Raw genomic sequence first — 14,757 nt, 5'->3', positions numbered from 1 at the left:
CTAATAGGGGAGGAGATAAAGTGTAGTGTGTTCACACAACAGGACACTATAAAGCTGGTAAAAGCTACAGCATGATTCGTGGATAAATTTAAAAAATGAAGTTGCAAAAATGACTGACAGAATACACTACCACTCACATAAGATGTAAGAGGAGCACCTTCTTCATGGTTTATGCATATGCAAATATGTAGCGGGACCAAATGGCCTGGAAGAATTTCAGTAGGATTAGGCTTATATAACAATGAGGGTCATACCAATAGTGTGGAAGCACAGAGAAGGGAGCAATGAGCCATGCTCAGCACAACCAGAATAGCTGTAAGGAGCATAAATTGAGGGTCTTCAGGGTGAGTAGAATCTGCTAGCAGGGAGGGAGGGTTTCTAGCTATGGACATGGTGTGGGCACAGGGACAGGGCACCCGAGTGTGTGGAATGGCCCAAGTGTTGACACATGAGACAGGAGGAGGAGAACTAAGTTATTTTGGGTGCAGACTCTCATATGAATAGGTTAATAGTTGTAGGCCTGGTTGCTTGAGCTTAAAAAACTCAAATCTCCAAGATTACATAGTAAGCGGTCTTAGTCTATATTGCGTTTGCTCACCATATGCCTAGCCCTCCTTCATCCCAGGCTGGGGGAGCCTCTGGTCCCTGGACTTGTGTGCAGACAGACTCTGGTCACCCCAAGATGCCACATGATGCATCTTGGTCCTGGGCCTGCTTTGACAGTCTCTCGATTACCAATATCTTCTTAATCAGCGCAGACTTGTGAACTTATCAGTGCCCAGATGCTGGCAAGCTGTCATGAGGAGGGCAGGGAGCAAGTCACCCCAACCCACCCCCGAGTTGCCTTTAAGTCAAACAACTGCCACTTAGTACAAACGGTTGGGGATTCCACCGGCTACGATTGTCCTCAGCTCTGGCTCCCCAGGAGGTGGCTGCAGTGCTGGGGTGCAGAAATAAGGAGATGATGCAGGAGCATAACTGACTGCTCAGCCAGGAGGTGCCATCCTGAGCCAGGACAGGAGCAGAATCATCTGTCATCAGCTGTCCCTTGATGAAGACAAGTCTTATGCTGCCTCTAACTCTCAGAGGAGTGACAAAGCTGACTGGGCTTCCTGACACGGGGGCCCAGCTAGACTCCAGACTCATGACAAGTTAGATTTTAGCACCACAGAAGCTGGTTTTTCTCCACTCAGCAACACTTCCTAACCCACCCAGAGTTCTTCCCGGCTGGGATTCTCCCTTTCCATGTTTATATCCAAGATTTATCCCAAACATAACACTTAAAGGTCAAGGGGCAGTCCCTATGATGACCAAATTCTATAACTTGACATACTGAGTCCTAAGGAATTACCTGGATGGTTTCCAAAGTACCAATTCACACAAGGCAGAAATTTAACATTGTGCGTCCCAACCACTGTAGCATTTAGTCATGGGACATGGTGCGCGAGGAGGCTGCTTCATGAGTACATTCCCCCTTTAGACCTCAGCGACCTAACCACATCTTATGTGTTTTGCTCCCACATTTCTCCCATGCCAAAGTACTCTGAATTCCCAGCAGTGCACCTGCCCCTTCAGGACATAATAGATATTGAAACGTTAGATCTTTTTAGATTACCATCATTTAAAAAACTTTCCCCAAGTAGGAACTCCAATGCCTGCAGGCTACTGTGCAGTGGCATCATTCACAACTGGCCAAGAGGTAAAAGCCCAATGATTCGTTAACAGAGGAATGATTAACATAATGCAGCATACCCACGCAAAAAAATATATCCCAACCATAAAAAGGACGTACTCCTACATTCTACAACATGGGTCAACTTGGAAAACATTAAGTGAAATAGGTCAGACACAAAAAAATACTGTATGATTCCACTTATATGAGGTACCTAAAATTGGCAAATTCAGAGAGACACAAAGTAGAATAGAAGTTACTAGAGTTGGGGTGGGGGCAGAAAAGGGAGTTCTTCTTTAATGAGTACAAACCAGGATGATGAAAAAGTTCTGGAAATGGATGGTGGTGATGGCTGCGTAACACTATGCACATCCTTAACACCATTCATTGCTCATGTAAAATAATCAAAATGGTATATTTTATGTATGTTTACCATAAAACAAGTTTAAAAAAATCTTCCTGTGTCTTGAACATGTTTAATGTGGTGATCTACCCTCATTAAATTCTCATCTTGACTAAAATTACTTTGTTCAGTCACCAGAGAGGACTTCCCTTCTCTGTCTCACCTAGAAAAACTATCTACTGCTTCCAAAAGGGGGCAGTACTCTGTCTTTGAAAACTTACTACCTTAATAATGAACCGAGTTTTGAATCTCAGGGGCGAAAGAAAGGCTGAAAGCCTGGTTTCACTTCATTTGAGAGGAAACATAATGGTAATTGTAGATTACAATCTTAGCCGCTTCAATTTTCAGGCACATAGATGGTCCAGGGTAGGTCCACCATCACATTCTGAAATGAAGCTATGACCAGACCACCACCTTGGGCTTAGAATAAATGCTATGAGCAAATGGGCTATCAACAAGTTGAATGTCTGACAATATTAGTATATTTGCAGCATATAAGGCAGTTCATAACAAAAGCTCAGTGATATAAGGGATAAGGCTTATGACTGCAATATTCAGTGAAAAAGCTGAAAGGAAACAAATCCAAATGTTGAACAACCCTCAGCAAGCTGTAGAATTAGGAGGTGGATTATTTCCTTTTACTCATCCATATTTTCCAATGACCCCTTCTTACTTTTTCATCAGCCAATAGTTCTCAAACTGTAGTACTCAGACCAGGAGAATCATCGTCACCTAAGAACTTAATAGGAAGGCAAGTTTTGAGACCCCTACCCAGACCTTCTGAATCAGAAACACCGTGGGTGAACCCAGCTATCTCGTTTAACAAACCCTCCAGGTGGTTCTGATCCAGTCAAGTTTAAGAACCACTGTAACAGAAGTTTGTTTACATCTGCCTGGTAAAAATGTCTCCAACTGTATTGACCATTTCCCAATCCATATAAGAACAGATATGGAAATTGGCTTTTGTTGAACTGTTAATGAATATATTGTGTTCTGTTAGTTGACAGAGAATGAAAGTTCTACAGATACTCCAACCGTGTAGTCAGGAGACTGCCTACAAAATCAACGAATTCCTATGAATTGAGACTCAGAATTTACTCCCGAACTTGGAGAAGGAAGAAGGAAAGGGTGGGGGGGGATCTGGAAAGGAAGGTCCAAGCAGGTTCTTGTTTCCTCCAGCTCCAAAACAATCTGAGAGATGAACCATCTTGGTGACTTGGGTCTTAATCGATGGGTCTTAAGGCACTGCAGAGAAATCTGATACTACTTTGGCAGCTTTCAGCCTCAAATGAATTTCTTTGTCCTAAAACAAAGGAGCTGCCCCAAACTGGCAGGGGGTTGATTCCAACCAAACTGTAAGTCACATGGTAATCAAGAGCCCCCACTTCAGAGGCAGGAAATCAAAGCTGGCCCAGGGACTGTGTGCCCATTTAGATCGACTTTATCAGAATTAAGTTTTTTGGAGGAAAGGAAGAGGAGTTGTGACCCTAAAACATGACGCTTTACAGCAGGATCTAAGTTTTAGGAAATCTCTCTGGCCCTGTACTTGTATTGACTGCTCTAAGCCTGGGGGTGGGGAGTCAAGATATAGACAGAACCTTCCCTGGCCAGTTCAGGCCATCATAGGTAACTGCTTTATGAAGATCAACAAATTCTGGGTCACCACTTAGCTTTTGGCTCTAACCTTTCCCCCTACCCCCAAATAAAACATCCAAATGTTTCTAGGAGAAAACAGGAAATCTTCTACATAGTCCTCCCACCCCCATGCAAACTGCCCTCCTGATCCATCAGCCCTTCAAAGCACTGGATGGTTTGGGTGAAATGCAGATTTGCTTACACATGGCAGCAGGAGGGGGGAGGACCAGTGGCAGAAGGGGAGGGAGAACGGAAGGACACTCACTAGCGGACACTCCACTCGATACTGGGGACCTGAAGGGCACTACCAGGTTAGAGTACTCCCAATTCTGGGGTCTTAGGGGCACCTTCAGAGTTTTTTCCTCAAGAGCAGACAACGGGTGAGGAGAAGGCATGAACGTGGGCCACACGAGCTGCTTCCAAGGCTTCTTGTTCCAAGGCAACCCCACAAGGCTGAACACCCAGCAGTCTTGCTGGCAGAGAAAGGAATTCCAGCCAGAGAAGCCAAGTACATTTGGAAAGGCTTTACCTCCATGATGGGACTGGATGCCAGGACCTTCTCTTCAATGTTGGTGTCACTGGCTGAGCCACCAACGGTGGCAAAATAGCGCATGGCGTACTTGGCTGACACGGTCTTGCCAGCTCCAGACTCCCCGCTGACTATGATGGACTGGTTCTTCTCGTCCCTGGAAGGAAAAGGCTCTGGTCAGTTGCTCGCTGTGGCAAAGCTCTGTCACCTTCCAGAGGCTCTGCTGACAAGGACCTGAACCTGAGCAAGAGAATCTTGCCTTCCTTTAAGGACAACTGTGAGGAACATTGCCAAATAGTCTGCCCTCCTTCACAGGCTTGCACAGGATCCCAAGTAGGAGAAAGAAGAGTTCAGCAAAGGGCTTACAAATGGCACATACCCTTCCTACAGGCCGTCAAGAAGGGAGATGTAGCCAGCTGGTCACACTTTCACGTCCTCGCTGGAGGCAGCACCCCCTAAACCAGTTCTCTATGTGTGTACACACACACACACACACCCTGAGAGTCTACATATACACCTTTTCAGGCATACTTTGATTCTGTAACAGGCCCATCTTGCACCACTGCAAAAATTCTGATTTTCAACAAGGGTCTTCTGTGTTTGAGCTTAGCATGCCGGAAGATACAGTTTTGAATTTCTTATTCATGTGTATGTATCATAAAAGGCATGCTATTAACCACCAGACTGATCTTGCTCCACGTTTATCAGAAATGGGATAAAACAGCTATCAATTGCAATAAGAGGAATTTTGGTAAGACTAAATGGAAGGTGGAAAGAAGATACTCTCCATCAGATATAAATGCATCTATATTTATCCCTTGAAAACAGCAGAATGAGGGACAAGTAATGAAGAGGGCAGCCTCTCAGATCTCTAAGGAATATGGATGTTCAAGCAGAGAGGAACAATGTGTGGGCCCCAGTTTGGCAAACAAATTGCTTGTAAGGGTTACCCCTCAACCATCTACATCCAGCTCACAATTCCACTGGCAGGAGGACACTTAACTCTTCATCTTCAGTCCCTCTAGAGCACATGGCACATCACTTCTTGGCCTTTTGGCTAAGATCAAGTGTAGAGCGCATGGCACAAAATATATACTCCTAGGGATTAACCATCCCTCCCCTTTCCAGATGGGAAAACCTAGGAATGTAGAAGGCAGTTTAAAACAAAGGCCTCTTGGCACTGGCCCACTACTACTACCAGCTCCTGTGGCTGCCGAGGCAAAGCAGGCTATAGCAGAAGGAACAGAGAAGCCACCGCAGGCTGCCCACCCCATCTTGCTCATTATCAAGCCAAGTTGACTGTGGCTTACCAACAGAGGTGAACGAATATTGGTCCAGCATCTAATCTGGGCCAATAACCAAGAAGTGGGAGAGCAGCGTGAGGACACTGATGTCAACCAGAGGAGGACTAGAAAGATGGAGACCCAGGCTAGGCGTGGGGGTGCTGGGCAGGCTCAGGTGTGGTAGCCAGGCTGAAGAAACCCTAAACCAGAGCCACTGTTCAAGGTCAGCAAAAAGCGATGTGGTCTCAGCTCACACAAGCTGTCATTATCAAATGGGGAGGGATCTGAGAGAATGCCGTTGGCTAGTAGACACCGTTAAGATGGGGGGAAATGGATATTCCAAATTGCCTATACAAGCAATTACTTGACAACATATGTAAATCACACCTAATATTTGGAGAGAAAAGTGGCTTTCCAAGATCTCTTTATAGTTCTAGGATATCCCTTGTCATTAGAGTGTTTTTTTCTCTCCTTGTTCCTGAGATTTCTTTACATTAAAAGATGTAAAGAAGCCTATAGATGATGCTTGTATTTTCCATGTTCACTTAGTTTTATAGGACCTCCACAGGACCCTGGCAATAATGACAGGTGTTACCTTTCTTCTCAATACTTCACAACTCCCTAGAAAACAGCTCAGAAGCACAAGCCTTTCAGACGATTAAGAGTATTAGGAGTGGGACCTCCAGACTTCAGCCATGAACACTGGGAAACAGACCCGAGCTTGACACCGTCTTTAAAACAACCTGTAATGGCCAGACCAGAAGCAGAACTTAATTGCAGGAGCCACAGCCACAGGCTTGGAGTTTTGCCTAAAGTCTCTATATCTGACCTAAAGTAAGTCGATAAGCACAAGATACATCGGAGTCTTAGTCCTCAGCAGAGGGTCACATGCAAAGGAGAAGTAAAAACTGCCCAAAGAACTCAAGGCTCTCTGGAAGCCACATTTGGATGCCAAGAGAGAAGAAGCCAGAGCAGTGAGGGCAGGCACAAGAGCTGCCAGGCTCCCTGAGGCAGCAGCACACACAGCTAACTGGAGACGGTTGGCACAAATAAGGTGGCACAGGCCTGTGACACATGTCTCTTCACCCGCAGTTGTCAATATGGGGATCGCCCTGTGCATCACTGGCAAAGGACTATGAAGCCATGCAATGGCTTAGGAAAGAGCATCTGCAAGAGGCAGAAAGTCTCAAGAGCTAGCAGGCTACTCTATAGGTAAGTGACCAGAAATTCAAACCAGGGAGCTGGCTTATGTGTCAACAAAGTGTCAGGAACTCAAAAGAAGGAATCAAGGCAAGGAAACAAAACCAGCAGGATAAGGAGGCAGATTTTGATGCTCTAACGAAAACGTATGTACGTGGCCAAGATATTAACAGGCTATGAATGAATATCCCCAAGTTAAAAAAAAAAAAAATCTTTCCATTCAAGGCTCTGGGGCATGACAACGTGTGGATGATGGCCAGTAGTGCTAACTGTTGTCTAATTTGATGGATACCAGATCTGAGGTTGACATGTAGGCTAAAGTCACATAAGTTCAATCTTTTTTTTTCAGTGTGTGTGTGTGTGTGTGTGTGTGTGTTGTGTGTGTGAATGAGAGAGAGAGACGGAGATACAGACACACACACTGTGGGGGGAAGGGAGGGAATCCCAAGCAGGCTCACGCTGTCAGCGGAGAGCCTGATGCAGGGCTCTAACTCTTGAACTGTGAGATCATGACCTGAACCGAAGTCAGACACTTAACTGACTAAACCACCCAGGTGCCCCAAATTCACCTCTCCTTAGACTAACAAGTATCTACTAACAACCTCCCTAACTCAGACCATTCTAAAATGTTTCCTATTAAGTTTATTTTGAGAGTGAGAACAAGAGGGAGAATGTGAGGAGAGGGCAGAGTGAGGAGGAGAGAAAATCTCAAGCAGGCTCTGCACTGTCAACACAGCCTGATGAGGGGAGATCATGACCTGAGCCAAAACCAAGAGTTGGACACTTAACTGACTGTGCCACCCAGGCACCCCCCATTCTAAAATATTTTTAATTGAGGGGCACCTGGGTGGCTGAGTCGGTTAAGCATCTGATCGGCTCAGGTCATGATCTCACAGTTCATGACTTTGAGCCCCACCGTCGGGCTCTGTGCTGACAGCTGAGAGCCTGGAGACTGCTTCTGATCCTCTGTCTCTCTCTCTGCCCCTCCCCTGCTTGTGCTCTCTCTCAAAAATAAACATTAAAAAATTTTTAGATATTTTTAATGGACAAAGTTTATATAGCTCCACAGCACTTGTGCACATACTGCCCACTACCAACCCTAATCCGTGACCAGGCTGGGTGCACACGGGGTGCACACAGTTTGGTAACTGCTCATGAACTGGCCTTAGGGAAGATGTACAACAGTGCTCTTCTGTTATGTATTTACCTTTCTTCTAACTGTAAGAACTGGAAACCAGAATACAGGCACTAAAAGCAAACTTGAACCTCAGCTGCATGGATCGGCCAGCTGACTTTGGACAAGGTTGTTCACTTAGTTGACCCTTGGTTTTCCCAGCCCAGCCTCTCAGAACTATGACCCGCAGCTATGCTCTTGCTTGTCTAAGTGGCCACCTCGAAGTGGCTACCCAGGTGTCTGATCCCTCCCTACCTCCTGCCAGAAATGTCCCAAGTACAGCTCTCGTCAGGTTTTTCCTACTCAAACAAACTGCTCTCAGGGCTTATTGAATCAAGTCCAAACCCCTTAGATGAGCAACTGAACACTTCTACCATGCCTGCCCCTAGCACCCTTAATGGGTGTGGCAAACCAACACTACACACAGATCGCTGGGCTTTCAGTCTAACGATCTGGCCACAGGCCTGGTTATTTTACCTGCTGTGTGACTTTGGGTCATTTCTTTACTCTGGGCCTCTGTCTCTTCACCTCTAGAGAACAAGTTGTTACTTGGGACTCCCTGACTGATCTCCTGTCTCTGACATTGGAGGTTTTACCACCAAAGTCCTATCAGGAAGTACAGGTGGGGAAAGGGGCTCTATTTCAAATCCCAGTTATTCAGGGCTGGTTTTGCATTAGGTATTTGTAAGCATGGAATTCTACCCAATATCCTTCAAAAACATAATCCATCCATTCAGCCCTGGTATAAACAGGACTTAGCTGGCAACTTGGGTCAATTTGCTTTTTAATAAATCTTTTTCTCCTAAGCCCATCAGAATCCCCTTTAGAAAAAGAAACCAATGGCTAAGGGCCTTCATACTTGGTTGCTATTCAGATCCAGGCTGTCTTCAGGAAAGGATGCATTACCCCCAACAGGAAAAGCCCCCCCAAAGGCCTATGCCTCAGGCAAGAGCACAGGATCCTAAGGCATGCAGGCATCCTCCAGCAATGAGGGAAAACACGGACAATCACACAGCTGCTCCCCAGTTCACAGCGGATCCCCAAGAGCCAGAACAATTGTTAAACCACCTCCTGAAACCATTTCCCACCAAACTGGCATAAGGCTTTGAGCTCCTGAGCAAGGTCATCCCCCCCACCCCCTTTTGGCTAGGCTCCCTGGGAAGGATAGTGGAGGCAGATGCCTCCTCCTCAAGGCGCCTGAGGTGGCTGTACTGAAGGGAAGATCTACTCATCAGCCAAACACGGTGGGAACTTCATTTTTAAGAAATCCTGCCCAAGACAGGGCTCGAACTCACAAGCCATGAGATCATGACCCGAGCCAAAGTTGGATGCTTGACTGACTGAGCCACCCAGGTGCCTGGACAAGGGGCAGCCTTCTGACATCCACTCCTATCTCCCTTAGCACATCCTCCTCCCGTGACCTTCTGTATGCAGATACTGGATCACCTCTCTCTGCTGCTTTCGTTCCTCAAATGGTACCCTCTGCAAGCCCAGCTCTGCTATGGTCCAGGCCCAGCTCTATTTCGGTCACACCTCCCCTTGGTTCACCAAGTTCAAGGCACACAGGACTTCTTCACCCCTTTTCTACTTTATAGCTGCCTGAGGCATTTCTAGTTCAGACTGATTTTATTTGAGCTTACAACTCATCAGGCCTGGTACTCGAACCCACTTGGTCTCTGGCAGCCTTTGTGGTACTGCTTTTCAGTGCAATTAATTACCACTTATTTACATCATGCTCAGATGGTACACAAAACTGTTAGCCATGTACCCCTTGCTTAGGATTCATAAGACTTTTGGGTGCCAGTCTTCCCATTTTAAAAAAGGTAAAGGTAAAGTTTAGGAAAGCCCAGAAATACGCCCAGAGCTCTCAGGTAGCGAGACACTGAGCCCAAATTCCCACGTAGGCTTCTGTCTGCATGATTTCCCAGTGGGCTGTTTGGGGACATCACTACCATTACACTCCTGGTATAAGACAGCATCCCTCAGTGAGCCGCGCCGCCCCACCCAGGAATAAATCCAGACGTAATTAAGAGATTAGAGGTGAATCAGGAGTCCTTAGCATGAGTTGGCTTATGACCTCTTCAGCTTAAACCTGGCGGAACATCTTCGGAAGCTCTTTCCACACCACCCTTCCTCCACACCAGTCACTATACAGCTTACCGACGGCTCACCTGCCTCTCTCTCTGGTCTCTCCCATCAGACCTCAGGTCCCACGATGGCTGAGCTCAGATTCCCTGGGCCGGACAGGCAGGCCAGCACTTGGACTGTGTGAAGATCAGAGCCCCAGCAAGGACGACCATACAGGTCGTGCCCAGCAACTGGCGCCCCCTTGAGTTGTGAAGTTTACCAAGCCTCAGTTTCAACTGTTGGCCTAAATCAGGCTTTCCCTCCGAAAGGAAGACGAAGTGGAAACAACAGGTGCTAAAGCCCCCGACACGGAGCCATTGCTGAATGGGAGGGAGGGAAGGCCTGGCTGAGGCACGGCAGGAAGGACACCCTGTCTCTGAACACATCATTAAGCCCTTCCATCGCTTCCTTCTCTAGTGACAAATCATCCAAAAATGTGGGTGTCAGTAGAATATATTCTGTTCGCTAATGAGATCATCAATCTATTGTTTCTTGCCTGTCTGTTGAGTCTCTAATTATATATTCAACATCCTCATCAAAACACAGATCTACTACACTTAAAAAAAAAAAAAAAACTATGCTGGAGAAAAGGGATCCAAAGTATTTTGAATTAAAAATTTTTGTTCAGTAATGACATTTATGTCCATACCATGTACCAAGTTCCTAATTGGGAAAGAGGCTAAGAAAATTAAGAGGAATGCTGACTAAAGTGACAATATGGTCTCTACAAACTTCAATACAAAGAAATAGTTGTGGAGAGGGAGGGAGGCAAACCATGAGAGACTCTTAAATGCCGAGAACAAACTGAATGCTGATGGGGGTGGGGAAGAGAGGAAGGGGGGTGATGGGCATGGAGGAGGGCACTTGTGGGAATGAGCACTGGCTGTTATATGGAAACCAACTTGACAATAAACTATTTAAAAAAAAGAAACAACACAATGTTTTGGGTCATAAACAGCTATATTGAAGCAAAGGATATCAGAATTCCGGAGTGAAGAAGTCAGGTAAAGTCGCATGGGAGGCAGAACTAGAACTCCTGTGGGGAGAGACAAGTAAGGATGTTGGGAGTGAAAGGGTTGGTAGATCATGAAGTTTGGATGGAGATTAAGTTAGGCAAGAAGGATACAGAAAATTAGATGCAGATTTGGATTCAAAACAGAGTCACACAATTACTGTCTGTCCACAGTCAAAGGCTTCCTCCCGAGGTGGTGACACTGGAGAACATTCTTCTGTGACAAGGGGCTGGCCCAAGAAGATCCAAGCAAAAGATCCTACGACCCCGTCCAACAAGAGAGCCAAACCTCCACGTGGGAAGGCGGATGAACCTCTAGGCACCTGGCAGGAGCACACCCGTGTCAGGGGTTCCTACAGGGAGCGAGGCAGTCGGGACCCCCAAGCCCCTCTGTCATCAGGCACCGATTTCTTATGCTGCCACACCCTCCCCGCTCCTCCAGATAAGGGAATGCATGCTCAGGCACAGTCCCGAACTCAAGTCCTTCAGGAAGGCCATCAAAAATATTCATTAGAAACTGCTCAGTCTGTATTTATTGGTCAGAGTTCTAAGTGTCTCCTTGGGAAGATGAAATTGTGCCTTCCGACAATGTAGGAGAGGTACTTAGCACATTTAACATCCAAGTATCGCTTTCCCACTCCAGTTTCACAGTGGCCCTCAGAGTGCTCAGTTCTATTTATAAACCTCTGAGGTGTAGCACGATACAGGTAGCAGCAAAATGAATCCAAGCCTTCCACTTACTTCGTGTTCCCGAGAGAGGCGGTCTCCTCTCAGATGTGATAGCATCACACAAAGAACCGCAGAGAGCTTAACCAAGCCCGACTCTCGCTGGCAGATACGCAGGTGCAGAGGGAGATTGAAACTGGTTAGGGGCCCCTCAGCGAAAATGGGAATGCACCGTTTCTTTGCTCTTAACATAAGGGGCTGGAAGACGATCCCCAAAGACCTCCCCCTACTCCCGCACTCTGATTCCAGGTCCAGCTTAGAGTCGAGCTGTGTGATACACTATTAACCACTACTAATGTCATAAACATTTTGGAACTCAGAAGCCTGGGGGTTAGGGGAAGGGGGTGCCAGAAGCCAATGTTTTCTGTGATTTTACACTTTATAAGCTTGTTTTGGTTAAACGTTGTCATTATGTGGGGTGAACAATGATACACCCATGGTTGTAGCCTATAATGCCAAGAAAGTATCACTTTTCCAACTATTTTATTTGGTTCTGGAAACTTTCTCAGTGAACGAACATATTCTAATTAATTCAGTTACACGGTTTTTCATTAGTCCAGCTAACAACTGAGGCCAGGTGCCTGTGAATACCCCAGGCTAAAGCCCTTTCTTGGTACCACACAGCCTCTGTGCCAAGCTACTAGCAAGATACAAGGTCCTCTACAGTTTTTCATAGATCTTGCTTTAGTCATTCATCTTTTAGATTTAGGGCATTCGTGAAGGTCCATTTCAGCACCTCCTTTCTCCAGGCTGCTTCGAAGGTGAGGTCATCTTCCCTTGTGGCCCTGCCACCCCAAAGTTGTCCACACTTGGATACAGCTCCCCACCCACACCGATCCTGGGAGCCCAACACCAGCGCACCACCCCCTCGACACTGGACAAGTAGTTCTGGAGGCTGCGCAGGACTCCGGAAGCCTGCACATCCAAAAACGGAGCTCTCCCAGCTCCCTCCTCTGCTCCCTGTATGGACGGTTTGGGCACTCTGCACAGCAATGAGAGACCTTGGGAATAGCCCTGGACTCATTTCTTCCCCTTACCCATCCCTTCAGGCAAAGTTGGCTGTACTGCCTCCATGGTTTTTCTCCTCTAGACCCTATTCCTACCCCTTCTCTCCAAGATCCCCCCAAGTACCAGAGGTGGTCTTCCGTGCCAGTTTTACCACCTACTTGATCTGGTCCCCTCATCGCTGCTGGAAAGCTATTTCTAAGACACATTCAAATGTGTCTAGGCCCTGCTCAGCACCCTTGTGTGAGACACCCTGTGGCCCGAAGGACACAGTCAACGTCTTCAACAAGCCAGGACCTTCATGACAATCTGTTCCCAGAGCCCACTCTAGGCCCAGATGACAGGCTGTGCAAAAGGCGGGAAACGGCAGGCAGTGTTCAGGGAAGATGTCAAGTTTAGTACAGTCAGATCCCAACAAGCAAGTCGGGGTCTTTGGCAGTGCTTTGCAAACAGTCAGCATTTGTTCACAAACCCTGCATGTACATTAGAAGCTCCCTCAGCTGGATCCCACGCCAAACCCAGTAGATCACAATCCAATTGTGGGGTGGGGCCTGGATATTTTTGTTTTATAATTCCACATTTCTGCCACATTAGTCCTGCTAAGGTTAAGAATAACTGCTACAGACTCAACAGATTAAAAAAATGGGTCACTATATAAACATGTTCAGGTATTAGCAGTTCAAATACCCTGTAACTTAACATCTATCAACATTAGCCTAATACGGTACAACACTGAATTTAAAACAAAGATTAGCTTTAAGAAGCTTAACAGACTCTTAAACCAATTCTTTCTGGGAACAGACTATAGAAGCCTTTATGTTTAATTTCCAGTATTCTGGCAAATGCCTTATGGCCAATCACCTAGAAATCAAAATTTCTTCAACCAGATTTACATTGCTACATTGCCGTTAAAATAATGACACACAGTTCGCTTTGGATGTTAGGAACAGACAGACAGACATAATACAAAGTACATGCTGGTGCCTGCTGATGCCAGAAGCTGGGGGAAAAGAAACACTTTCACACTATCTCCTACTTCAGGGCTGCTGAGCCTGGGGCCCACTGGATAGAATTCAGAGACCCACAAACATATGGAATAAAAACCACAACTTCAGTTTTACTAAATTCTAGCAACTTTGACATCTCCTTCAGTTGAGAATAAAACAAAAACATGCAAACAAAACCTCAGCTTTATTAGATCAACCCTGTGGCTTTGACAGCATATTATAGTTGCTGCAGCCACCAAATACACTCCTCACTACAAAATGATAGCTGTTAGATCTCCATGAATATATGAATAAACAATCCCTCTGTACCTTCTAGATCACAATTCCCTAAAATATTCTGGCAACTTTCAAGATAATCCGTTCCTTCTATAATTGTATACATTATATTTGATACATTTAAGTGTGTTAAGTGGAAGAAGGTTAAGTACTTAATTCTCTTTTCAAATATTTTTTTTTCTGTGTCCAACTGCAAAACCATGAGTCTTCACACAGAACTAATCACACCAATTTTTAAGGAGACCATGCTTACATTAGGCCCTCTGGATTTGCCAAAGGCCAATCAGAAACACCACTATCTGTGCTGGAGAAGATGGAGGGCAGGTTTCAGAGCCACAACCCCCAACCATCCCCCTTCCCCCTCCCCCCAGCTATGGGGCAAGGTTCTCTTCACTAGAAAACAGCTTTAGCCATAAAGCTGGTATATGAACTTCCAAGCCTTGAAACGGAAGCTTATCAGGAGTTAAAGGATTCTCTCCCATAATTTGCATCCTACTGCCCTCAGTAGGCCAACACTGTCCCTTGCAAATGCAACAATTTTCAGATGTACCTTCTCATAAGTTCCTGGGTGACACTAGTCTGGGCACCCTGAGTATCACTAGACTAGATTTCTCCATCCCTTTGCTGTTTTGATATTTCAGGATTCTCTTCCTTGGCCATGAAATGCTAACACCTGGACCTAAAGCTGAACCTGCCCTGATTACTTGG

The 14,757-nt window shown here is 46.0% G+C and overlaps 1 protein-coding gene across 2 annotated transcripts in view; it reads right to left on the bottom strand.

Annotated features, from left to right (window-relative positions):
• MYO5B (myosin VB) overlaps positions 1-14,757 on the bottom strand; it is a 333,306-nt gene that overhangs the window by 141,043 nt on the left and 177,506 nt on the right. For both annotated transcript variants that reach the window (XM_039228822.1, XM_039228821.1), the window contains exon 5: positions 4,240-4,396. In XM_039228822.1, the coding sequence (XP_039084753.1) occupies positions 4,240-4,396 (157 nt within the window). The remainder of the gene's footprint in view (positions 1-4,239; positions 4,397-14,757) is intronic.

This window comes from Hyaena hyaena, unplaced genomic scaffold (assembly GCF_003009895.1).
Source record: "Hyaena hyaena isolate Hyena2069 unplaced genomic scaffold, ASM300989v1 scaffold_33, whole genome shotgun sequence".
Lineage (NCBI taxonomy): Eukaryota > Metazoa > Chordata > Mammalia > Carnivora > Hyaenidae > Hyaena > Hyaena hyaena.
The sequence above is the reverse complement of the archived record's forward strand: the minus strand, read 5'-3'. Positions and strand labels throughout refer to the sequence as shown.